The 24773-nt window shown below is 53.6% G+C and overlaps 2 protein-coding genes across 3 annotated transcripts; one reads left to right on the forward strand and one right to left on the reverse strand.

Moving 5' to 3' along the window:
• Positions 1 to 8021: 8021 nt before the first annotated feature.
• Fgf22 (fibroblast growth factor 22) lies at positions 8022 to 10884 on the forward strand. 2 transcript variants are annotated; one of them, XM_055607752.1, is made up of 3 exons: positions 8022 to 8208; positions 9447 to 9550; positions 9631 to 10884. In XM_055607752.1, the coding sequence occupies exons 1-3, from the start codon at positions 8022 to 8024 to the stop codon at positions 9826 to 9828; spliced, it is 489 nt and encodes a 162-aa protein (XP_055463727.1). In that variant the 3' UTR covers positions 9829 to 10884. The 2 variants fall into 2 exon arrangements, with proteins under 2 accessions (XP_055463727.1, XP_055463728.1); XM_055607753.1 differs by having other exon boundaries at positions 9654 to 9734.
• A 419-nt stretch (positions 10885 to 11303) lies between these two features.
• Positions 11304 to 18975, reverse strand: Rnf126 (ring finger protein 126). The gene is made up of 9 exons (XM_055607747.1): positions 18699 to 18975; positions 14559 to 14617; positions 14391 to 14454; positions 13979 to 14223; positions 13451 to 13519; positions 13316 to 13385; positions 12882 to 12975; positions 12684 to 12799; positions 11304 to 11988 (listed from the first exon to the last, which is right to left on the reverse strand). The coding sequence occupies exons 1-9, from the start codon at positions 18771 to 18773 to the stop codon at positions 11839 to 11841; spliced, it is 942 nt and encodes a 313-aa protein (XP_055463722.1). The 5' UTR covers positions 18774 to 18975; the 3' UTR covers positions 11304 to 11838.
• Between the last annotated feature and the right edge of the window lie 5798 nt (positions 18976 to 24773).

The following is a 24773-nucleotide window of genomic DNA, read 5'->3' on the forward strand; positions in this document are numbered from 1 at the left end:
GGACTTCAACCAGACCTTGGGGCCCAAAATTTACCATCTGAATACACAGAGCACTAGACCAACCTCCAACATTAGGGTACTCAGTTTAATATTCCTGCAATCCCATAGACAACCCAAAATGAAATAAAGATAAGGTATTGATCTAGGTCATCAAAAACAGCCCCCGGCTATGCCATTTGTCCGAACACGGGACCTAACAGGGACTGAGGCTCCAGATCTCTAAGAGGGAACTAGTGCTGAGGTCCCAATGGCCCTAACCTTGAAATGGTTGACTGACAGGCCTGTACGGGTAGACCAATGGCCCTTAACTAAAGAAAAGTTACAGACACTTGAGCAGCAGGTACAAAAGCAGCTGGTATGCAACATATAAAAGAGTTTACCAGCTCATGGAGTTCCCCTGGGTTTGTTATTTAAAAAGAAATTAGGAAAATGGAGAATGTTAACAGATTTAAAAGTGGTGAATAGAGTAATTCAACTGACAGGTTTGTTACAGCCTGGAATTTCTTTGCTTTCTTTACTACCTAAGGCATGTCCTCATGAGCAGGATAGGGAAAGGTTTGCCTTCACAGCACCTACTTACAGTAATGCTTAACCTGTAAAAAAGATGTCGTGGAGAGTTGTTCCACAGGGAATGTTAAATAGTCCGGCTTCACGTCAGGGTTTTGTGCAACAACCGTTACAAATGATTCACAGGCAAGTTCCTCGATCCATTCTTTATCATTACATACATGATATTCTGTTGGCTGATTCTAATTCAGATGCTTTAGAGAAAATGTCTAAGGAAACACACACAAAAAAATTCTGCAATGCGAGGGGTTACAGATTGCTCCTGAAAAAAATACAGAGAGGAGATTCTATTAACTATTTGAATTATAAAATAAGTCAACAAAAATTTCAACCACAGAAGGTACAGATCAGAATAGATCAGTTGCAAACTCTTTATGATTAAAAAAATTAATAATGGGAGCTATTAATTAGCTAAGGCCTACCACTGGATTAAATACTCAAGAGTTAAATAGTTAGTTTCAAAAGTTTCAAGGGGATTCGGACTTAAAGAATCCAAGATAGTTAACAGCTGAAGCAGAGACAGAGTTGATGCTGACAGAACAGATTGGCAAGATGTGTGTGGCTCCCATAGATCCCAAATTGGATTGTATTCTGGTTACTTTGACGTCAACTCATTCTTCTTTGGGCTCATTATGTAAAGGAAAGATAGTATTATAGAATGGATTTTCTTTCTACATAAACAAAGTAAAAATCTAAAAACATAGGAAAGGTTTCTGATTTAACCATAAAAGGAAGAATAAGGGCTGGAAAGATGGCTCAGAGGTTAAGAGCACTGGCTGGTCTTCCAAAGGTCCTGAGTTCAATTCCCAGCAACCACATGGTGGCTCACAACCATCTATAGTAAGATCTGGTGTGCAGGAAGAATAGTGTATGAATAATAAACAAATCTTTTCAAAAAGAATAAGACAACATTATTTGTCAGGAACAGATTCAACAGAAATTGCAGTGTTACAAAAAAAAAATTGTCCTATATGTTTTTATATAATCAAGCCTCATTACCCACTAGAGTTAACCCTAAAGGTACCAAAAGAAATGAAATCTGGCAGATGGATATGTTTCATTTTGCAGAATCTGGAAAACTAAAGTTTGTACACCGTACCATTGATACATATTCAGGATTTCTTCTTCTTCTTTTTTTTTTTTTTTTTTTTTTTTAATGTATACAATGTTCTGACTGAATATATGCTTGTCCACCATAAGATGGCACCAGATCTCCTTATAGATGGTTGTGAGCCACCATGTGGTTGCTGGGAATTGACCTCAAGACCCCTGGAAGAACAGCCAGTTCTTTTAACCTCTAAGTCATCTTTTCAGGATTTCAATGGGCTTCTGCCTTGAGTTCTGAAAAGTCTTATTCTGTCATTGCACATTTCCTGGAAGTAATGATTATCATGTGGACACCTTCACAAACTAAAACTGACAACACCCCTGCGCGTCTTTAATAAAATTAAACAATGTTTCGCATATTATAACATAAAACATATGACCAGTATGCCATACAGTCCTGCAGGGTTAGGGTTAGGGTTAGTCATAGGAAGATCTAATCACACCCGAAAGGAAATGTTTATAAAACAAAGAGGGAAAGCAAAGACAGCCAGAGATAGAATCAATAGAGACAGAATCTCTGAGTGTTAATGAGAAAGAAACGACAGCAGCGAGAGACACTGGGTTACAGAAAAACAACAACAAAAACTGCAGAATTAAATCAGGCTACGTACTATAAGGATGTGTTAACATCAGAATGGAAGCCCATGAGAGTTTTGCGTTGGGAACATGGATTTGTTTATACTTTCACGAGAGATGAAAAGCTGTGAATACGGGGCTAGAGAGATGGCTCAGAGGTTAAGAGCTCTGTCTCCTCTTCCAGAGGTCCTTTGTTCAATTCCCAGCAACCACATGGTGGCTCACAACCATCTATACTGGGATCTGATGCCCTCTTCTAGCACGTTGGTGTACATGCAAATAGAGCACTCATATTCATAAATAGTAAGTCTTTAAAAAAAAGAATACCATCAAAGCTGATAAAGATTAGAGTTGGCCAGAAGTCTCCTGAAAACCTTGGCCACCGACCTGAAAAGTGGTTATTTCATTGACAGTGTCTCTGGGTATAATTTCCTGCTACACACAGCACAATTAATGGCTTGAAGGGGGAAAGGTAGTGACATTTTTGGGAATTCTAGAATTTTGATTTCTTTAAAAAAACAACAGCAACAACAGCACAGAAGGGCTGGAGAAATGGCTCAGTGATTAAGAGATTTGTCTGCCCTTCCAGAAGTCCTGAGTTCAATTCCCAGCAACCACATGGTGGCTCACAACTATCTACACTGGGATCTGATGCCCTCTTCTGGCATTCATATACCTAAGATAAAATCTTTTTAAAAACACACAGAAATATTTTAAGAATGTATTTATCTTCTAATCCATGGTGTGGGGATGTGGGGCTGCTTCAGACTGTCCGAAGAAGCTGACCATGATCTGCCTCGTGCTCTAACAGAATCATGGTTTTGCCAGCTGCAGATAACTTCTGTGATTGTAAATCATTTGGAATTCTGGGGACTTTTCAGAGGGTCTAGGACCCTGAGAGGCAGGGTCGGTAGTTGTTGGTCATTTAGGGAGTTGTTTGTGGTTTGTTAATAGCCATGGTCAAAGAAGAAACCAAAGGAAAGAAATTAGATTCAGGAATCTCTCTCCCCCACCCTTGTTTCTTTCCTAGCTAGCGATAGAGGTATAGAGGTATGAGGGGTGGAGGGTGGAGGAGGATAAAGGGTGGAAAAAAGAAGAGCCTACAAAGTAGCAAAGACCAGCTACAGAAACTACCTACATAAAATGAAAATAAATTAATTATTAAGAGAGAGACAGAGAAAGAGAAGAGGGAGGGAGAGAGATGGAGGGAGAGGAAGGGAAAAGGGAAGAGAGCAAGAGAGAGATGAGACTGATATGATTGGTTCCTGTTCTCAGTCTTCATGCCTCACCTGTGAAGGTCCAGAGACGTCCAGCAAGCGGCCCAGCTGTGCAGGGCATGGATCTTAGAAAGGCTTGTGGGAAAGCCCAGGTCTGGGTAAGCTTCAACTGAACATCCACGCTTACAGTCCGGGATCATGTTTCCTCACAGACAGAGCAAGAGTGAGCTAGAAGTGACATAATCCCAACTCCTCCATCTGTTCACTTGTGGCAGCCAGGTGATCCCCTTAGGTGCAGGCAGTAAAATCTAGACAGCATGGCTACCTGAGGCTCATCGAGGACCGCCCTGCGGCTACAACCAGCTGCTACGGAAAGACTAGTGGGACAACACGGAGAAATGCCAGCCAGTGCGAAGGCCCTGGGGCATGAGAAGAGTTGCTGAGCCACTGGAGAGGCCTCCCGGGCAGGGCTTAGGGGACTTCCTCTGCTGAAGCTCAAGCTGCCACTTGCTACCTGCCACCTGGTTGAGGACCAGACCTGTGCCCCACCCCCACACACATTCCAAGCTGCCCAATCAGGCCTGGCCTTGCTCATGCCACTGGGTAAGAATGATTTCAACACTGAGCACTGCCCTCCACAACTGGCTCAGCTCATTCCCCAGGGTACCCAGGGCAGGGTGACCTCAAACCTGCCTTTCTCTTGGGGTCACCTTCCTGGTCCCCAGGGATGAAGCAGCAGGACCTGCAACCCTAAGACATAGACAGCTCACATCTCTGTGGGTGAGAAGAATCACGGACTCAAATTCTTCCCCTGTCCCTTACTATTCAAGTTCCTCTACTGTGATGTATGGCCAGTGATAGGTTGTCCCAGTCTCTTTCCACTATATGGTCAACGATAGTCAACAAGTCTGTGGAGAGAGGAGTTCCTGTTCTAAAGGTGAGGTCAGGTTTCCTTATGAAACCTAAGAGTTTTTTTTTTTTTTTTTGTTTTTTGTTTTTTTTTTTTTTTTTTAGTTTTTATATTCTTTTTTATTAACCTAAGAGTTTTGAAGTCTGGCCTGGTACACACTTGTGGTCTCAGACATTCAGGAGGATGGAGGGAATGAGGACGCTCTGTGTCAATACAAAAACTTAGAAGAAGTCTTGGGGCATAGCTCATAGGTGCCTAGAATTCCCCAGTGAGGGGCTGGGTCGTGGTCAGGGGTAGAGCCTAACATGTGGAAAAAACCTGGGTCCGGTCCTTAGCACCTTTCAAGAAAAGATTCCTACTGGTTTCTTGCCAAGAGTAGTGGCTCATGCTTGTCATCCAGTATTCAGGATGCTGAGTACAAGGCCGGCCTGAACTACCCTATAGAGTAAGACCTGACCCTGTCTCAAAAGAAAAAAAAAAAGTCTGAAAAGTGTGGAGTCAGCAAGAAAAGTGTGCTCCTCACCAAGGCTGATGACCTGCATACCAGCCTCATCCCCATAGGGTGGCAGAGAAGCGAGGCAGCAGATGATCTTCTGACTTTCACGTGTGAGCCGTGCCGCATACACCATCCTTTCTTAGACAATTGTAAAAATAAGTGCAAAAATCAATAAATAAGAAAAAGCCAGTGTTGCAGTATACTCGATCCCATTGTGAACCCCCGAATTGTAAACTGTAAAACCCTGTGTTTTTGGTGTGGTTGAGCCCTCGCACACACCTTTAATCCAAGAGCTTTCTATACACAGGATTTAATAAAGTTAACCCTAGGTCAAGAGGTGGAGCAAGAAACCAGGTGACAGGGATTAAAGAGTGGGAGGGACTTGGAGTCGAGAGGTATTTAAGACAGGATGGAGAAGAAGCTTTTAGCTCAAGCTCTGGCTTTAGCTCTGGCTTCAGCTCCCTGGCTTTTTGGGCTTTGAGCTAGCAAGGCTTTTGCTCTGGGTTTTGTTTTGTTTTTGGCCTTTTCCTCCTGGGCTGGCAGCTGAGCTACTGAGCCTTTTGGGTGTTTTCTATCCAGACCTGAGCTGAGAAGGCAGGTCAGCTGGGTGCTTTCTCTGCCTCTCTGAGCTAGCAGGTTTTCACTGGCTCCTGAATCTTCATTGGTAAAATAAAATGGTTGGGGTTTTCTTTCTTTCTTTCTTTCTTTCTTTCTTTCTTTCTTTCTTTCTTTTTAACAACAAGCCGGGCCTGGTGGCACACACCTTTAATCCTAATGCCCTAGAGGCAGAGGCGGGCAGGTCTCTGAGTATGAGGCCAGCCTGGTCTACAGAGAGAGCTCCAGGACAGCCAGGGCTGCACAGAGAGACCCCGTCTTGGAAAAAAATAGTAAGAAAAAAAAAAAAGAAAAGCCAGAAAAGAAGCTTAGAACGCTGTGGTGCCGTGCACACCCATGATCCCACGCCCAGGAGGCTGAAGCAGAAGCATTTTCAGTCATAAGCCAGCCCGAGACAACACAAGAAATTAATTAAACACACTTACCACATGACCCAGCAATTTCTCCTCCTAGGCATATTCCCAGAAGAAATGGAAAACCATAGCCACACCACAACTTAACATATTCACAGTACCCAGAAGGTGGCGCTAGTCCAGTTTCCACAGGTGGATGGCAGTCACACCCCATGGGCTATTCCTATCTTGGAATATTACTCAGCCATGAAGAGGAGTGAGGCTCCCACACATGCCACAGCCTGGCCCATAAGGACATGGTGTTCAGTGAGAGTCAGACTCTTAAGGACTTTCAGAGGGGGTCTCCATGGCAGCAAATGCCCAGAACAGGAGACAGGAAGTAGGCTTGAGAGTGCTGGGAGCTGGAAAGATCATGAGATGAATGCAGCTGGAGAGATGGCTTGGTGGTTAACAGCCCTGGCTGCTCTTCCAGAGGACCTGAGTTCAAGTCCCAGCAACCACATGGTAGCTCACAACCCTCTGGTGTGCATGAAAACAGAGCTTCAGCTGGCTGAGGTAGCACACGCCTTTGATCCCAGCACTCTGGGAGGCAAAGGCAGGTGGATCTACAAAGTGCGTCCAGGACAGCCAAGGCTACACAGAGAAACTCTGTCTCAAAAGAAAGAAAGCAGAATACTCATATATATAAAATAATCAGTTTTTTAAAAAAAGAAAAGAAGATATGATGACTGCTCATGAGGACAGGGCTTCCTTTGGAGTTTGACAGATGAGGCTTGCCCAATGTTTTTGCACTAATAACTGAGTTTATGCTTTAAGTGAGTGATTTATGTGGTATGCAAATTATATTTTAATGAGCGGTTATTAAATTAAACCAAGTTGAGCACCTCCCGGCTGTGCGTCCTGGCCTCTCATATAGGAAATGCAAAACATCCAGAGGCACATCCAGGCGTGCAAGGCACTCAATCCAGAAGGGCTTTGAATTCCAGCCATGGAACAAAAGTGGCAGGGTGGCATTTGGCGCCAGGCCAGGGCTACACTGATTTCCAGCAATATGCCTAGGCTTTCTCCGGGTACCCTTCCAGACAGACACCCCTTGCCAGCCTTCCTAACAGAGGAAGGTGCAGGTGTGGGCGGTCAGGAAGAGTCACAGGGTCTTGGACTACCCCGAGGTGGATCCAGGCCTACCCGGGCTCCACCCTCTGATGTGACCTGCCCAGGCTCAGGGAGACGGGATCTGCTGAGCCACCGGGAAGGAATCCTGGCATCCTGAAGGACTGGTTGTCTTTCCAGAGGGCTCCCCAAAAGGTAGGCTTGTCAGCAAACCTCACCCCAGTGCTATTTAATGGTGCCACCTGGGGCCGGGGGAGGAGACTGGCACTGGGGCTCCAGACTGCACCAGGAGGTCACCGCGCCTCTCAGAGCCACTGGCTGCTGGGCAGGTGCGGGTGACCATGGTGTTTCCTGGGGATGGGTGTGGCTGCGGTGAGGTGCGGGGGCGGACACAGCCCAGTTCTGCTGCCCAGACGCTGTCCTCAGTGCCCTAAGATGAAGCGATACACAGTTTCCCGCATCTGTCACTCTGCCCACCGTCCACCCCACCCCTTCCCTGGCCACTCTTCCACGGCAGAGCCCCGCCCCAAGGGTAGCCTCAGACTCTCCTGGATAAAAGAGGCCGCACTGTCCTGTGCATGCTGGCCAGACTGACACCTGAAATCCGGTTTACCTCATTGCCTCTGTCCATCTCTTACACAGTGTCTGTCTCACCGTCTGTCTCACCTCTGTCTCCTTATCAGTGTCTTTTCGTCTCTCTGTCTACGCGATCTTTCTCTTCAGTCTCTCCGGTTTCACTCTTTCACTTCTGTTCCTTCTCTGTTTATTCAGTGACCTGGTTCTGCTGGCTCTGCTCTCTAGCTCTTGGCATCTCTCCATCTCTGGTCCCTCTGTCTTCAGTCTCTGCCCCTCTGCGATCTCGTTCTTGTGCTTCTATTCTGTGTCTCCCTCTCCACCCCCGCATTCGCACCCGCACCTCAGGGTGACCAACACCGGTGGGATAAACAGGAGCGCGCCCTCCGCGCCTGGAGCTGGCGGCCCAGCCCCTCACGCCCATTGGACGGCAGCGGCCCTAGCCCCGCCCCCGACCGTGCAGCTGGGCCACCGCGCGCCGGCGGGCACAGGTCGGGATGCGCCGCCGCCTCTGGCTGGGCCTGGCCTGGCTGCTGCTGGCGCGGGCACCGGGCGCCCCGGGCGGGTACCCGCATCTGGAGGGCGACGTACGTTGGCGCCGCCTCTTTTCCTCCACCCACTTCTTCCTGCGTGTGGACCCTGGTGGTCGGGTGCAGGGGACGCGTTGGCGGCACGGCCAGGACAGTAAGTGCTGGGGCAGCAGCGAGAGATGGGCACACCTCCTATGGGCTCCTTGGCAAAGCAAGACCCGCAGAGTGGGGTCACTGGCCTACGTACAGGGGCGAAGTGATGAGGTGGGATTCCCGCTCCTTGGGTGGTGACCTGCCTGAATTGGGATTCCCTCTGTTCCCAGACACCCCTGTTTGGCAAATGAGGTAAGAGGGATGCCTGATCTCAAAGTCCTGCTAAGAGATCAGGAATGGAGCTGGGTCTGGACAGAGCCCTGCCTTGCATACAGAAGGCCTTCCGTAAGTGCTTGTGGCACGAATGTGGCGAGAGCAGAGGCCACGGTGAGGAGGAGCTGGGGTGATGAAGAGGCCAACTTCCTTGGTGCTGAAGTCTGACAGGAGTTCCTGGGAGGGTCTGAGCTCAGCCCTGGACAGGCGACAGAGCACTGCCCATCCCAGTGGCTTTTATCTGGGTTCCAAGGCCCTCATTAGGCCACACAGGACAGGGGACTGGCTGGGCAGGTCCATCCGTGGCAGCACAGCCAGGCGGGGTGGCCCCGGGCTGAAGAAGAGGCCCAGCTGAATGGCCTGGCCCTTCAGTACTTCTGAGATTTAGATCCCACCGATAGGGACGGGGTGACAGGTGTGGATGGGGCTCTTCCCTCCTCGGCAGTCACCCTGTGGGGCAGTTCTAACCGAGATGGTCCACAGTCGTGGGCCTCCCCGAGCAAATGCACTCACCTCAGCGGAGGTGACTGGCCACCCCAGCGTGGAGCCTCAAGCTTCCACAGAGGGTCTGGGCATAGACGCCTGCAGTGGGATTCAGCCATTCCTTGAACCAGTTCCTGGAGGAAAGCCAGGTAGAGCCTGTAGAGATGCGCACAGAGGGTTGACAGACAGATGAGGTCCAATGCCGGCTCTTCCAATCCCGGCCTTCAGTTTTCCACCTGGTAGTGGGTACAACTGGCACCCTCACCCACCCACCCAGGGTTGTGTAGGCTCCATGCAGCTGAGGGCATACAGTCGGTGCCCAAGCATTGTTCATGATGGCCTGGCTCCCCGGGTCTTTTCTGGCCAGCCTGTGTTCCTTAGCTCCTGGAGGTTGTGAATAGACTCCTCTTCATCCAGGGAAGCGCCATGTTTGTTAGAGCCCTGGTCTCCAGCGTCCATGCCAGCTGGGGTTGGAGAGTGGAGGTGGGGCCCGGGGAGCCCTGTGTGCTTGCTGCCTGACTATGCTCTCCTGCCCCCACTCAGGTATTGTTGAGATCCGTTCTGTCCGGGTGGGCACTGTGGTGATCAAGGCTGTGTACTCAGGCTTCTATGTGGCCATGAATCGCAGGGGCCGCCTCTACGGGTCGGTGAGTGACGGGCAGTGGGCAGCTACAGGGTGGCAGTGGCTGGTGGGGCCACCAGCCAGCCTCACGCACCCGCGCTGCAGCGGGTCTACTCTGTGGACTGTAGGTTCCGGGAGCGCATTGAGGAGAACGGCTACAACACATACGCCTCGAGACGCTGGAGGCACCACGGCCGACCCATGTTCTTGGCGCTGGATGGCCAGGGCCTTCCCCGGCAGGGCAGGCGCACGCGGCGGCACCAACTGTCCACACACTTCCTGCCAGTGCTGGTCTCGTCTTGAAGGGCCTGCTGATGGTTCAGGAGGCATGGGCGGCGCAGAGGGCCTGCAGGATCTGGAGCTGGGAGTAAGGGGCCCAGGCCAGGGAGGGACCCTGCTGGCTGCCAGGCATGGGGACAGGGCAGGGTCCCTGCAGGCGAGGCCAACTCTCTGGATACACAACCTGGCAGTTTCCACCCCACCTAGTTTGGAGGTCGAGAACACTCCGGGGCTCAACCTGACTTGTGCTCTGGGCACAGCACGGAGGGGCTTGGAGATGGGGACACACTGGGTGGATGAGGATAGTAAGGACAGGGAGGATAGGGCCCAGGTCAGCAGGGCAGTGACACAGACATAGGAGCCCATGTGGTCAGAGTAGGGGCTGGAGCTAAGGGCACTTCTTGCCGATTCTCCCTCATCAGGTTGCTCACAGTCCCTGTATCTCCCACCCCAGAGGCTCTGACTCCCTCTTCTGGCCTTTGCAGGTACCTGCACTCATGTGCACAAACCCTACTGTCCATACACATAAAACATACTTTATTACTACTACTTCTCCCCCCCAACCCAGACATGGTTTCTCTGTGTAACAGCTGTAGCTGTCCTGGACTTGCTTTGTAGACCAGGCTGACCTCTGACACAGAGATCCGCCTGTTTCTGCCTCCCGTGAGCTGGGATAAAAGGCGTGTCACCATGCCCAATGTGGCACCTCTGGACACTGGGATGTGTTCGATGCCTGAGTTTCCTGGAGTCGCTGGTAGGGACCAGCCTGATCTCACCTAGATTACGGCCTGGGGGAGGCCGGTATCAGACTCTGACCTGGACCCAGCAATAAACGTTTTTGACCTTGATGTGCGTGGTTGCTACCAAAGCGGCAGGACACAAGCACTGTAGCTGGCGCTTTCAGAACGGACGCCCAGGTCCTCAGCATCTCCAGGGAGTGGTGCTCTGCGGGGTTACCTGTGGGGCAACCTTTTCTGCTCTCAGGCTCTTGGGGTGGGATGTGGCTGGCAGCTTTTGTCATTTAAGCACCACTGACCTGAGGCCAAGACTTAGGCCCAGACCATGGCAGAGGGCACCACCACCAGTGGGGGAGCCGAAGTAACACGTGGTCCTCTGGGCTCTTCAACTTGAGGACAGGATTGGGCAGTGCCTGCTCTGGGCTGCGGGGATGCTCTGGGCGTCCTCCACGGAAGCTCACCACGGCAATGTTGGCTTGGGGTAGGCGGGCCCTCATAGAGGTTACAAAGCAGACAAATGGTGTGTGGAATGAGGCTGCAGGCCTGGTCACAGGCCACCAAGTGGCCACCCACCAGCAGGACTTGCACCAGGTAGCTCCCCACCCACGCAGCTCCAAGAGCAGTAGTTCAAATCTCGCCTCCTAGCAAACAGTGCTGAGGGCTGCGTCCCATCAGGCCTTTGCCAGAACAAGCCCGCCCTGTGAGCTGCCCCACCAGGCAGTCGTAGCCACCCTGGCTGAAGGAAGACGCCAAGCCATGGGCTCTGCTTTTTGAGTAGGTGTATTTTAAATAGCTTTCCAGATAACACACATTTCCTTTAAAAAAAAAAAAAAAAAAAAAAAAGTCTGCTGGAGCAGTTTGTTCCTGGGTCTGCTGGTCACCCTCGTGGTCCCGAGGCGGATGCTGGCTGGGTGCTGGGCCCGGCCTCCCAGGGCATGTGGCAGGCAGGGCCTGGCGACAGTTCTGCTGACTCCACAGATCATGCATGGTCTCGCGTGGCTCAAACGTCCATTTATTTCAAAGCAGTAATAATTTAAAATCATAAAAACCCTTCTGCCGTTGAACATTTGGAGGGTGAGGTTAAAGACGGACTGAAGGCGCCTGCTGGGGACATGGGGCCCACGTGCGCACCTCCAAACAGGAGCGACCATGGCCAAGTCCGAGCCTACCGCAGCCTGGGGCCTGCCAGGTGCTGCCGGCCGCCATGGGGCAGCACCTCTAGTCCACGGCCATGGTGGTGCTGGGGCACCGAGGGTGTGTGGGATGACCGAGCCCCGGGGGGATGGCCAGGTGGGACTCAGGAGTTGCTTGTGGCATTCTCGTTGCTGGGCGAGCTGGACGAGGAGGACGAGGAGGATGAGGAGAAACCCACCCCAGTCAGGCCTGGGGGATTAGTGGCCGTGTTCTGTCCAGTGAGGCTCTTGCGGCAGACTGGGCAGCTGTCATGCTTGAGAGGAGAAAGGAGGAGTTAGACTGGGGTCAGGATTAGGGCCAAGCTCACAATTAGATTCTTAGTCAGAGCATCTCAAGCAAGGGTCAGGACCTAGGTTAAAATCACGGTCATGACTGGCCTGGCTTAGGGTCAGAGCTTAAAGTCAGTCATGATGACAGTGAAAATCAGTCTGAGCAAGTCAGAGTTCGGGTGAGGTGGCTGTATGGCAGCCGCTCAGGGCAGCGGGCAGGCGCACCAGCAAGCAGGACCCGCGCTTACACCAACACTAACACACACTGACCCAGATCAGGAGCGGAGGAAAGCCACTAGAATGAGGGCCAACCTTAGGGTCCCGATCGGAGTCGCCATAGCTGGAGACAGGCATCGTAAAGGTAAGAGTTAAGAGGAAGAATGGTATGATCAAATCAGTTATGGCTACTGTCAGAACTGGCTCTGTAGACCAGGCTGGCCTCGAACTCACAGAGCCCCTCCTGCCTCTGCCCCCCAAGTGCTGGGAGTCAAGGTGTGCGCCACCACCGCCTGTGTGAGCACAGGGTTTCTGACTGGCAGGCAAGCAGGTCAGGGGTAAGGTCGGCGTCGTGTCTGGGTCTAACTAAGCGTGTGTCAGCCAGGCGGAGGGTGGCAGGAGCGCAGAATGCAAGCAGGAGGTCTGGGCTGGGCAGGGCCACCTCGGAGTGTAGGGCAGTCACCTGCTCTAGCCAGGGCACAATGCAGCTGTCGTGGAACAGGTGGTTGCAGGGCAACTGCCGCACACTCTCACCCAGCGCGTAGTCGTCTTTGCACACTGGGCACTCCAGCCCCGAGCCTGCAGAGGAGGCGGGTCAGTGAGAGGCATGCCACAGCAGGGGAGACCCCAGGCTCTGCCCACCGACCCCAGCCAAGCATACCCACGTGCTCCTCTGTGACGGGGACCGTGGGAAGGGCCTGGATCTTCTCCTTGTCCGCAGGTGGGGGGCCCGTGTTCTCAAACTGATTGAGGAGCTGGAAGACAAGAAGCAGCAGTGGCCTGAGAGGGGCGTCGTTCCCAATGGGGTGGTGGGGTTGGGTAGCTCCACCTGCCCAGCTCCGCATGGGTGCAAACCAACAAGACACCAGGCCCATTAACTCTCAGGGCCACCTGAGGCGGACAGTGCTGGCAGGGGCTACTGGGCACCCTAGGGCAGCAGTAAGGGATGAGGGGAAGAGGAGACCAACCAGCCACTGAGCTGCCTGACAGCAGAGAGCAGGATGCAGGGGTCTTGGTTGCTGCAGAGCCCGCACCCCATCTGCCTCACTAGGCTGGCCTCTTGGGCCCCCAACAACACTGAGTGGCCAGATGTACCTGTGTGATGATGGCGTCCAGGCCGTTGGCCCCCCAGGCGTAGTCCATTGGGTTCGAGTGCAGGACGCCCCTGGGGGGAGAGGCCGGGTCAGGGGACGCAGGGTGGGAGGGGCCGGGCACCCGTCCCCTACTCACCAGGGACCAAGGCCCAGGCTAGGTACAGCGGCGGGGGAGATGATGCCATTCACGAGCTGCTGGATGATCCTGTGGGAGAGGTGGTGTCACAGGGGCCTGAAGTGGCCAGCACTTCCCAAGACAGAGGCTGGCTCTGCAGTCCGGGCTAGCCTCCAGTTCACTAACCAGATCAAGCTAGCCTTGAACTGGCAGTGGTCTGTCTCCAGCACCCATGCACCCTCCTACCCAATGGGAGGAAGTCACTGGTGCAAACTATTTCACAGGGCCTCCCGGAAGCCAGAGGCCACAGGGCATGGCCCCAAGGGTGTGGACCTCATCCTATTTCACTTCCACAGGGGGTTGGCGTGTAGCACTCAGCTCCTGTGGGTGACCCAGGTTCTTCGAGTTTTGTTTAAAGAGAGAGGTGGCCAGTGGCTCCCATGGGCAGACAGGTCTAGTCTCGTAAGGAAGCGTGGAGACTCGGTCAGCAGAGTCTGTGTGTCCCCACTGTGGTAGTGAGGCCTTCAGCAGCTACCCCAGCCCACTCACCCTTCCAGCGTGGGGACGCCTTCATGCCGGCCAGTGGTCCGCCGGGCCGTGAGGCGGGCCCGGGGCTGCCGGGCCCCATACCGATGCCGAGACTGGTGTTCTCTCTCTCGTCGGCTCTCAGGGTCCCTGCCATCATCGGCCTGCGCCCCAGGAGGGAAAGTGGGAATCTCAAAGCTATCGTCGAAGATGCCAAATGCAAACTGGCTGTATCCCTGCGGCAGCGTGAAGAGGTGCTGGTCCACACTCTGTGGAGAAGACGCAGTGAGCCATGTCACAGACAGCGAAGGCAGGGTCCTTTAACAATCCCACAGACGGGAGACAACCGTCAGGGTGAGGAAGAGCACCAAGTGTGGGACAGGGATGTGCCAACCTGAAGGACAGGGAAGGCCTGGGACCAGGTACCGTGACTCACCTCAAATGGCTGCCGGTTCTGGTCGGTGGGGGCTGTGGAGGGGGCAGAGCCATTTTCCGTGTTCCTGGGGGGAGAGAGAGAGAGCCTGTCAGCTGCAGCTGCAGCCCTTCCCAGGTCCTCAGGACAGGGAACACCAAGGTCACAGCAGCCCCCAGCCCTGATGACTACCTGGCCTCTTCTGGAAGCTCCTCAATGAAGCCAGACTCACACCTCGGGCAGATGTAATCCTGCGGGAGAGGCAGGGGTCAGAATGACTATCCACCCAAGCCCAGAGGCACACAGGGCAGTGGGGACAGTAAGGGCCCCCTCCCACAGCCGTAGCAACTCCAGCACCTGCTGGGTCTCCCCCAGCCTGGCTTCCTCCTGTGCCCTCCCTCCCGGCGAAGACGAGACCTACTGTGCACCCACAATGACAGGACCTGCGGTCCCTTCTTCAGACACACATCGGTGGGACACAGACAGCTGGTGACCCATGTAGGAACAGCAGGAAAAAGTCTGAAAACCTGGCAACACCTTCCTGAGACCAACTGGAAGCCACATTTGTACATCTGGGGCCAGAGCCCATGGCCTCAGAGATGAGTCACCTCTGAGGACACTACTACACACAGGAAGCCCCAACAAGTGCACAGCATGCTTCCCATGAGGCCACAGCTGTCGGGAGTCAGGCAGTGGGGCAGGCGGGCAGCAAAGGCCACAGACCTCTCACTGACAGAGCAGACCCTAAAGCGAGAGTGGCACAGGCCCTGATCTGCCCCGCTCTAGGGAGGGTGGCCCACTTGGCAATCTGACATGTGAGGCCTGCTCGCCACCCCTGCAGACACACCCCCACAGCTGAACGCACTACCATGAACATGTGAAGGGGCACGCCATTAGTCACCAGGGCAACGCCAGCGTGACTCAGTTGGCCTGAGACAGCCAGAAGGCCCAGAGCAGGCCTCACCAGAGCTGGGGTCTACTACGGGGGGGGCCAAAGCCAGACCAGTCTCACGCTGGCATAGTACAACAGCAGCACACACATGGCCTGGCGCACTCTCTGCCTCAACCTCTACATCCAGCCATCCCTCACCGGCTGCAGCCAGGGCATGACTAGGGGCAGCTCATATCTACTGCCAAATGCCTCTCTGTCAGGTAGGTTCCTGCTCACCCCTCGCAGCAGCTGGTGCCAAGGGTCACCAAGCAGAGGCCATTCTACCTTGCCTGGTCCTGGTTACTCTGCTCCTGGTGGCAGCCGTCTTGATGGTTCCAATGACATCTGGCCCTTAAAAGACCCCAACCCCCACACCACCATAGAGACCTGAAAATATAGGACTGCAACAGAACACTGTATGCCCAAAACTCAGGTGACCCTTGTAACACATACCGAATGACCATTCTGAGTGCTTATTCAGCCAGAGAGGACTGAATCCCAAGGACCTTTGTCAGTGTCACTGGCCTTCCCCTGGCCTGCAGCAGCCTCTGGAGGGGACCCACAGACCCAGCTCCTTGCCCATGGCTTCTACTACAGAACCGGCGCCTTGGGTAGATGTGTGTCCCACTCCCCAGAAGATGAAGCCACCCACCACCTGTCTCACGGGCCCACACAGGACCTTGCCTTCTGCTCTCCTACCAGGAAGGATGAACCCCTCTACCATGCCTGGGACCCTGTCTGTAGGAGTGGCTTTGTCCAGGACCCAGGCCAGGTACCCTCATGCTTGATCCCAAGCCAGGCGCTGTGTTCACACAAGCAGCAGGCATTGGTGCCTCTTATCTGCTTCCCTTGATCCAGGAGGCAGTAAGCAGGTAAAATGAGGAGGCAGCCTGCAGGTGCCTGCCCGTGTACTCCACGTCCACACCTGTACATCACATGGCCTCCACCAACACACCCTGCAGAGGATCAAGTCTAGGCTCGCAGTGCCCATAGCCTTTGGCTCTAGCCAACTCCCGTTTCCTGCTGACTTGTTCCTGGCCAAGATGTCTTCCCAACACCCTGAAGCTCTGGCAGCACAGGCCCTGACACAAACTACCTATCACAACAGTGGTTCTCAACCTTTCACAGGGGTCCCACATCAGACAATCTGTACACCAGATATTTACACCGCAACTCACAACAGCAGCAAAATTACTGTCATGAAATAGCAACAGAATAATTTCATGGTCATGGGTCCCCACAGCATGAGGAGCCGTGTTAAAGGGCCGCAGCATAGGAAGGCTGAGAACCATTTTGTTACTGAGACCTGAGGTGCTGCTCACTTTTCTGGGACGGGCAGCACACGGGACAGGTGATGACACCAAATGCCTGGCTCAGGGCCACAGCCGAGAAGTGGCCCTGTGCTGAGACCAGTCTGGCCTAGACCAGAGCAGTGATAGGACAGCCCAGGGCCTGTGAAGATGCCACCAATGGAAGTGGGTGTCTAGTGACCAACTCAGACACTCAGGTGTCTGAGTGGCAGCTGTCACTTTAACTGTATATAGGGTGGCCTAGCCTGAAACGCAGACCATGCTAAGTCTACCAAACCTACAGACGTGGCCCAGCTCCCTTTAGCATACTAGCTGCTTATACAAAAAACACACATTCTGGCTGGGCAGTGGTGTTGTACACCTTTAATTCCAGCACTCAGGAGATAGAGGCAGGTGGATGGATCTCTGTGAGTTCAAGGCCAGCATGGTCTACAGAGTGAGTTCTAGGACAGCCAGGGATACACAGAGAAACCCTGTCTTGAAAAAACAAAAAAATACAAACCACTCATGTTGCTGTCTAAACACTTGTCACTTCCCAGCTAACCTATAAACCCTGTAAGAACAAAGACCACGCTGGGTCACCAGGGCTTACAGGAAGGCCCTTGCCAGGCACAATGGCAGTCAGAGGTCAGGGTCCTCCTTGTTCAAGGCCACAGGGCCAGAATCTGGTGCTGTGCTGGTCCCAGTGAGTAAAACCAACAGCTAAGTGTACACCTGGGTCAGGCCAGCTCCCAGCAGAGGAGAGTTCCAGAGCTCACGACGATGTGCAGGGGGCTGCACAGTACCCAGTCCAGGTTCATCCCTGATATTAAGGACAGGGGGGATCAAGGCAGCTCTGGAAAGACAGGGCTGAAGCACAAGAAACAGAGAAGCAGAAATAACCATCAGGGAGTTTCCCACCTCTCAGGTTTATATGACACCCCAGATTCCACTCTCTCTCTCTAAGCTGCCTGTTTGTTTCTTTGCTTTTTTCTGAGACAGGGTCTCTGTGTATCCCTGGCTGTCCTGGAACTCACTATGTAGACCACACTGGCCCGGAACTCAAGAGGTTCATTCACCTGCCCCTGCTGGGATTAAAGGTGTGGGCCACCAAGCCTGGCCAAACCGAATTCTTGGAGCTCACCACGCTGAAGAATGTCACAGTGTCATCATCCAGAGGGTAGTGTGCAGAGAGGCCAGTGGAGCTCTCACCGCCCACCCTGCACCCCAACAACCTCTGAGTGGTCCTGACACTACACCAACTTCTCTGCGAAGACAATATGGCTCACACCAGATCAGGTACCACTTCTTCAAGAACCCACCCAGACTTCCTTTCCTAGAAAAACAGCCCAGGCTCCATGCTTGGCCTGGGAAAGCGATGGCAGGTTGCAAATAGAGGGGGATGAACCTTCCCAAGAGTGAGCCTCAAACCTGGGTATGTAAAGGAGAGATGCCTGGGAGGCGGGAAGGTGCTGGCCTGGGGACTTAAGCTACCCACCAACCATGGGGTTGGCCAAACCGATCTGAGAAAATGAGAGGTCTGGGGACAGCAGACACAGAACTAGTCAAAATCATTCTCAACAAGTTTGCAGGATGCAGCTGCCCAAACTACCTTGAACTGGATAAGATGCAGGAGGCTGGAGGACACCCAGGCAGGGTCCTCGGGGTACCCGTGCCCAAATCTACCGGGAAGAAGCAGAAGGCTTGAGGACACCCAGGTGGGGCCCGGAGGCTGCAGCTGGTCAACGCCGCACTGAAGCAGTGACACAAGAACCGTAACAGCCAGGTGGGTGCCGGTGCGACCGCCCCAGACCCTCAAGCTCGCCATCAGATTCGCAGCTCCTCCGGGCGCAGCTGCGAGGCCCGGGGCGGCGCTCGAGGCCGCGCTGCGCGCCCCCGCGCCCTGGCCACGCGCTCGGCGGCCGTCCCCGGAGCGGAGCTCGGCCTTCGATCACCACAGGGTCGGAACAACACCGCGTCCCCCGGGGTGACTCGCCACCGCCCTGGGTCCTCGGACCTGCCCGCCACGCTGCTCGCACCCCGCCGGCTCTCAACCTCCCCTCTAGCCGGCCCCGCGCGCACAGCCCCGCCGCCCTCTCGTCCGAATCTCACCGGCAGGCGCGGCACGATCTCCACCGAGCAGCAGTGGCAAAAGTACCGTCCGGGCTGCGGCGACGCCTCGGCCATGGCCACCGCCGCCTCCGCGCCGCCCGCCCCCCGCGCGGCGCCTGCCGCCGGCCGTTTGCTGCTCCCTCGCCGGCCGACGCGCCCGCGCACGCTCACGCATGGCACGCACGGCACGCACGTCAGGCGTGGGGCTCGCGGAGGAACGCGGGCAACGCACCGCGGGGGGCTGGCTCGTGCGGAACGGTGGCCGCACTAGGACAAAATAGGTGCGGCCGGAAGCCGGAGACCCGCGTCTAGCCTGCCTCGAGGCCCTGGTAACCGGCACGGAGGTGGGGTCAAAACTAGAGAGCATCTTGGGGGCGGGGACTATCTGCTGTGGGCGGGGCCTATAGGTCTGGGCGAGCGGGTCGAGGGCGGAGTCATGCTTGAAGATTGCGGAAGTTCAAGGACAGCGCGATGCCGGGTCTCCTTGGCAACGGCTTCCGGAGGTGAAGCCAGGCTTGGAGAAGTGAAAGATGGGGGACTGGCGAGTGGAGGGGCGAGGAGGGGAGGTGATTCTTCTTGGTAACCTGACGGGGCGGGGCCTCGTAGAAGCCGCAGACACCGAGAGCCGGCTCCTTCGCAGGGCCACGCTGCCCCTTTGGTACCCTGGAGTAGGGTATAGCCTGTAAGCAACTGAGCCTGCGCGGAGCGGGGCCGGGTTTCCTTAGCGACGAGCATCAGCAACAGGACCAATCCTGGGAAGAGCCGAGGAGCTTGGCGTGAAGCCTGAAGGCGGAGCTTCAGGATTGCGGGGCCGTCTCCTTGGCAACTAGGATGGGCGAGCCTGAAGTCAGTTGACTCTCTCGGGAGCCGGGCGGTAGTTGGCAGGGCTGAGTTTTTTCGGCAACCGGGATTGGATGTAGAGACCTCGGTAAGCCGGGTACATCGCGAAGCAGAGTAGCTCTAAGGGCGAGCCTTGGTCGACTTTGTTAGAGCGAGGGCCGGGCCCTAAGGGGGTCCTCCTCTTCAACCTGCCAAGCCTTCAAGTCCCATCGTCCTTCCCCTCAGGTGGCCCGCCAGGCAAGCTTGCCTGTGGATATTTGCTTGCACTGTCTGTGCCTCTCCAGATTCCTGTGCAGCTGTCTTTCTCGTGTTTAAGTCTCAGCTGCGGTGTCGCCGTCTCGGCGTTCTCTACAGCCCTCCTCCATACCCTTATGTGCACCCGATAAACTGTAAAGACAGCGCCTGGCAGAAGGGAGAATTATGTCTGGAGGATACACATCAGGCTTCCCACAAACGGTGGCGATAAGGATGAAGAAGGGATCCATTATCTGGTGGAAGGAGGATCCTCCAGCCTGGAGACAGCCCATGTGACCCTTGAGGAGTTAATGAGGCCTGCGTCATCTAAGCTAGGCCCAGAATGTGTTCCTGAGGTTAGTTCCTGTGTTTATTTACTTATTCACTCAGCATTCATGGAGCATCTATGAAATGCACAGATACACTTCAGTCCCATGAGGCTGGGGGAGAGAATGGAGCTGATCTGGATGTTTCTGGTGATCTAAGAATGGGTTCCTGGGGGTGAGGAGGGTACAAACCCAGAGTTTGGAGAAAAGATGGTTGCTCTGAGTTGGGTTTCCTGAAAGAAAAATTTCCCTAGGACATCTTTCTGTCCTCATTCCCACTCATCCCAGCGTTGACCACTAGAGGGCACATTGCCCCCATCAATGAGACCTAGAGTTCTCGACAGCCAAGTCTGATGGTTCTGCAGCGACTTCAAAGCTGGGGGCTGGGTTGGAGAGATGGCTCAGTAGTTAAGAGCACTGTCAGCTCTTATAGAAGACCGAGGTTCAAATCCCAGCACCGACATGGCAGCTCACAGCTGTCTGTAACTCCAATTCCAGGTGAATCTGACACTCTCACACAGACATTCATGCAAGCAAAACAAAACAAAAAGCCACCAATGCACGTAAAGCAGTCCCAGGGTCATTTAAACAGAGCAGTATTCATTGGAGATCTCCTCCACAAGGCAGCTCAGGGCAACGAATAGAATAAAAGCTATTTACCAGTGGCCATGGGATGACCTGCCATCAGGCCATTGCTGTGTGGTTTGGGGCAAACTGCTTACCCTCTCTCTGAACCGTGTCAGAGCTTGCCTCCTGGGAACCTCAGGCCCCTGCACCTTGCTGCTTGCCACATCCAATCCTGCACTGAGGGTGGATGAAGTGATGAGGCACAAGGACCCAGCAGCCCTGAGGCGGTGGGGCCTGCAGGGCTCTACTTTAACCAGGTGGCCGGTGGGAGCAATCCGAAGCCCAGGGTCCAGTTCTTCTGGTCAACAAGACACACAGGGTCTGGCCTTGACGCCTGCTGGGGGAAAACTTCCATAGTTCTATGGGGCAGAGCAGAGCCTGTGACCCTCAGGGTCTCTTCTTCAGACCAAGAGGCTTGTCAGCCTCCTCTCTCAGACCAAGAGGCCAGCTCTAGCTTCCTCAGCAGTCGTTAGCAGAGGGACACTCACTCCCCAAGTGTGTCTTACCTGTGTGTCCCGGTCCAGGAAGGACTAAGGGTTCTCTGAGAGAAGCCGCACCTGGCACAGCAGCTCTGATTCCCCACCCAGCTCTCCCTAGCCTCTGCCTCAGTCTCTGCTCACTGAGCCCAGCTGCTCAGCACCCCGCCTGATGGTTTCTGCGTCAAGCAGGCCACCACTTTCTACAGGACCTCTGGAGGCTTCAGTTTAGTTACTTTATTAGGGGGACAAGTCATCCCAGCTACAGAAGACAGCCAAAATAGACTGTTCACAGGCAGTCTGGGTAATTCAGTGAAACCCTGTCTCAAAATCAAAAGCAAAGAGTGGAGGGTGTGGCCCAGAGTCTACGCAGAGCCTAGGAACCCCAGTGAGGATGGGGGACTATTGCTTAGGAGTGGAGCCCCTGCCTAAAATCCCCCAGTGAATCTGGGATGTGGCCAGGGACAGAGTGCATGCATTACAGGGGCTCAGTCCTGAGTGCTAGAAAACCAAAATTTGCCAAAATTGAGGCCTGTAAGATGGTTCTGTGGGTTGTGTTGTCAACCTGATGGCCTGAGAACCCTTTTGGTAAAAAGAGAGATCCAACCCCTGCAAATTGTTCTCTGACCTCAACAGGCATACTTTAATCATACACGCCCTTGTACATACATACACACGTAAATGTAGTAAAAATTACTCTAAAACTCACAGAGTCCTGCAGAACTCTGTGAACAAAATGGAAAATAAAGTCTGCAGGTTGTCAGTGCAGCAAAGCAGAAGACCATACTTGTGCTTTTACCAGGCCCAGTCCAGAGACTGCAGGCTGGGCATGCCATCATCTCCTGGGAGCCATCCATCCTGTCTTTGGCCAGGTCTGGGCCACATGGTCATGCTGCCCAATGACTAACAAGGATGACTGATGACGCTGTGATCCATTTTAATTAATAAGGACTCGCCTTTGTCCCTGAGGACAGGACCTGCTTTCTGTAATAGACATGGCTGCCTGATTGCCTTAAAAAATTGGATCCCCTGAGTTGGAGAGATGGCTCACTGCTTAACAATACACACAGATTTTGCAGAGGACCTGAATTCAGGTCCTAGCACTCACATCAAGTGGCTCACAATTGTAAGAGCTATAGTGCCATCTTCTGGCCTCTGTGGGTATATGCACCCGCATGTGCATACCCACACACAGAGATAGACATATGGATAATTTAAAGTAGACCTGTTTCTGTTTTAAGATTGTGTTCCTTATAGGGCAGGAGAAAGCTGCTATGGGAAGGGACCTGCATGAAGATGCAAACAAGAAGGGCCTGAAACTTAGGTGGGTAAACTTGGACTTTGCTCACGGGTGGTGTTGATTTAAGTTAGGGAGAGACACTGTGGAGTCCTCAGGCTGGGCCTTGGTTCTGAGTCTCACTTCTCCTTCCTCCCTTGAGGGGGAAGGCCTTATGTTCTCATTTCCAGAGTGTGGGGCCTGGAACATCCTGCAGAGAGCCACAACCCACATCCTGAGCAGAAGTGAGCGCACCACAGCTCCCTAGAATCCTAAGAACCCACTACTCTGTGCCCTTAAGACTCCATTTGAATAAAATGCAAAACAATTCTTTGGAAATGCTGCAGAAAATTACTAGATACTAACTTCAACTTATGGAGAAGGAGTTCAGACACAGCTGAATTCAGGACTTCGGCCCCTACTGGCTCTGAGTCTTGCCTGGATGGTGTTCTCAGTCCATTGCCAGGAGCAACCTGCAGCTGTGTGCTCAGCCCTTCCAGCCTAAGAGAGAAGGGCCAGGCCCAGACTGAAAAGGAAAATGTAAGAGCAGGTCTCGTGTAGCCCAGCTTGACCTTGAACTCAAACATCTGAGGGAGGCTGATGGTGGACTCCTGAGTTCCCTGTTTCCACTTCCTGAAGGCTGGTATAACAGGTGTGCAGGGATGGAACCCAGGGCTTCCTGCCACTCTCACATCTGAGCTGTATATGACCCTGTTTGTGTGTGTGTGTGTGTGTGTGTGTGTGTGTGTGTGTGTTTTGAGATGGTCTCACTATGTAATTATGACTGGCCGGCCATAATTTTATGTACACCAGGTTGGCCTTGAACTCACAGAGATTAAAGGTATGTGCCACCACACCTGACTGGCCCTGTTTTTTGAGTCAGGGTCTTCCAATGCAGACCAGGCTAACTTGTCTTCCTCCTGCCTCAGCCTGAGATAGATGCATGCATATCATCACACCTAAGGCTTTGAAGGTCCTTAACATGACAGTTTCTTATAACTAGAGAAAGGGACAGATCCCCAGGCTCTGGGTTAGGGACCTGGATAACTAGAGGCCATTGTCTAATCTGTTCCACTTAAACTGTCCTATGTCAGCCTCCAGGTACCTGAACAGATCCTTTCTTTGTACCTCGTTGTAGCAGAGTGGTGTTGAGTCCCAGACCAGCTTGAGCTACAGAGCAAGACTTTATATCAAGAGGTGAAGGCTAGAGATGAGGCTGAGCCGCAGAATGCTTGGCACCCATGGAAAAGGCTGGGTGTTGTGGCTCTAATCCAGTGCTAGGGAGGTAGACACAGGAGGTTCACTGGGGCTTGCTGGCCAGCACGTCTAGAGTCACTGAGAGACCCCATTTCAAAATGTAAGGTGGAGAGCAATCGGGTGTGGGCCCCTGGCCTCTGGCCTCACACAGAAACACGTACACCCAAATCTCTTCTCAGCCAGATCTGACCTCTCTGTCAGCCTCAAGCATGGCCTCATGCTCCAGGCACTTGTAGCTGTCAGGGCTAATGGCCTGTCATTTCCTCTGAGCTCCTGGGTCTGGGGAAGAGGGAAGCCCGGGAAGTTGAGCGGATATCAGGGGTGTGAGCCCATAACTCCTGACTCTCAGGGCTGTGCGGTAGGAAGTGGGCAGCGGGAGAGAGAAGGCTGAGTTGGGGACAGGTGCCAAGGGTGTCCCTGAGGAACTCATGGGTTCCCAGCCCGTGGGAGCAGGACAGAGAGGGGACTTGAACCCATGCCAACAACACAATGGCCTTTTGATTCACCAGGCCCAGGCCACAGCAGTACAGCATGAGGGGTCAGGCCTCGGCCAAGGTCAGTGCTGTCCACCCCCTCCACTCCCTCCTGCAGGCTCTTGGTGAGAACACAGGGTCCTGTGCCCTCCTCCAACCTAGGAGCATCCTTGGGCGACAGCCAGGGATCAGGGTCAGGTCATCCTCCTTCACTGGCACTGGATAACTGTGATTTCTGCAGTCGATGGATCTGCTGGGACTTGACTGTGTGACGCCAAGAATTGGGGGGGAAGATGTCAGCAGAAGGGGTCTGGAGTGGATATAAGGGCTAGGGAGGGTGGTCTCAGGAAATCCAGTGCTCCCTACTGCATCACCTCCCATATTTTTCCAGTTATAAATAGGTCTACATGTATATTTTTAAAATATGTTATATGTGTGGTTGTTTCCCCAGCACGTCTGTGCAGTAACCTGAGGAAGCCAAAAGAGGCCGACAGATCCTCTGCAACTGGAGTTCTAGACAGTTATGTGGGTGCTGGAAACTGAACCCCAGTTCTCTGGATGAGCCC

The sequence above is a fragment of the Psammomys obesus genome, unplaced genomic scaffold (genome assembly GCF_907164565.1).
Source record: "Psammomys obesus unplaced genomic scaffold, mPsaObe1.curated_primary_1811, whole genome shotgun sequence".
In the NCBI taxonomy this organism is placed as follows: domain Eukaryota; kingdom Metazoa; phylum Chordata; class Mammalia; order Rodentia; family Muridae; genus Psammomys; species Psammomys obesus.

What these genes read in the sequence shown, in the direction of transcription:
- Fgf22 (XM_055607752.1), top strand. Translation starts at nt 8,022, where the DNA reads ATGCGCCGCCGCCTCTGGCTGGGCCTGGCCTGGCTGCTGCTGGCGCGG. An exon ending in TTGGCGGCACGGCCAGGACA is followed by an intron (nt 8,209 to 9,446) that starts GTAAGTGCTGGG and finishes GCCCCCACTCAG; the next exon opens with GTATTGTTGAGATCCGTTCT. An exon ending in GGGGCCGCCTCTACGGGTCG is followed by an intron (nt 9,551 to 9,630) that starts GTGAGTGACGGG and finishes CCCGCGCTGCAG; the next exon opens with CGGGTCTACTCTGTGGACTG.
- Rnf126 (XM_055607747.1), bottom strand. Translation starts at nt 18,773, where the DNA reads ATGGCCGAGGCGTCGCCGCAGCCCGGACGGTACTTTTGCCACTGCTGC. An exon ending in AGAACCGGCAGCCATTTGAG is followed by an intron (nt 14,224 to 14,390) that starts GTGAGTCACGGT and finishes TCTTCTCCACAG; the next exon opens with AGTGTGGACCAGCACCTCTT. An exon ending in TTGTGCCCTGGCTAGAGCAG is followed by an intron (nt 11,989 to 12,683) that starts GTGACTGCCCTA and finishes TCTCCTCTCAAG; the next exon opens with CATGACAGCTGCCCAGTCTG.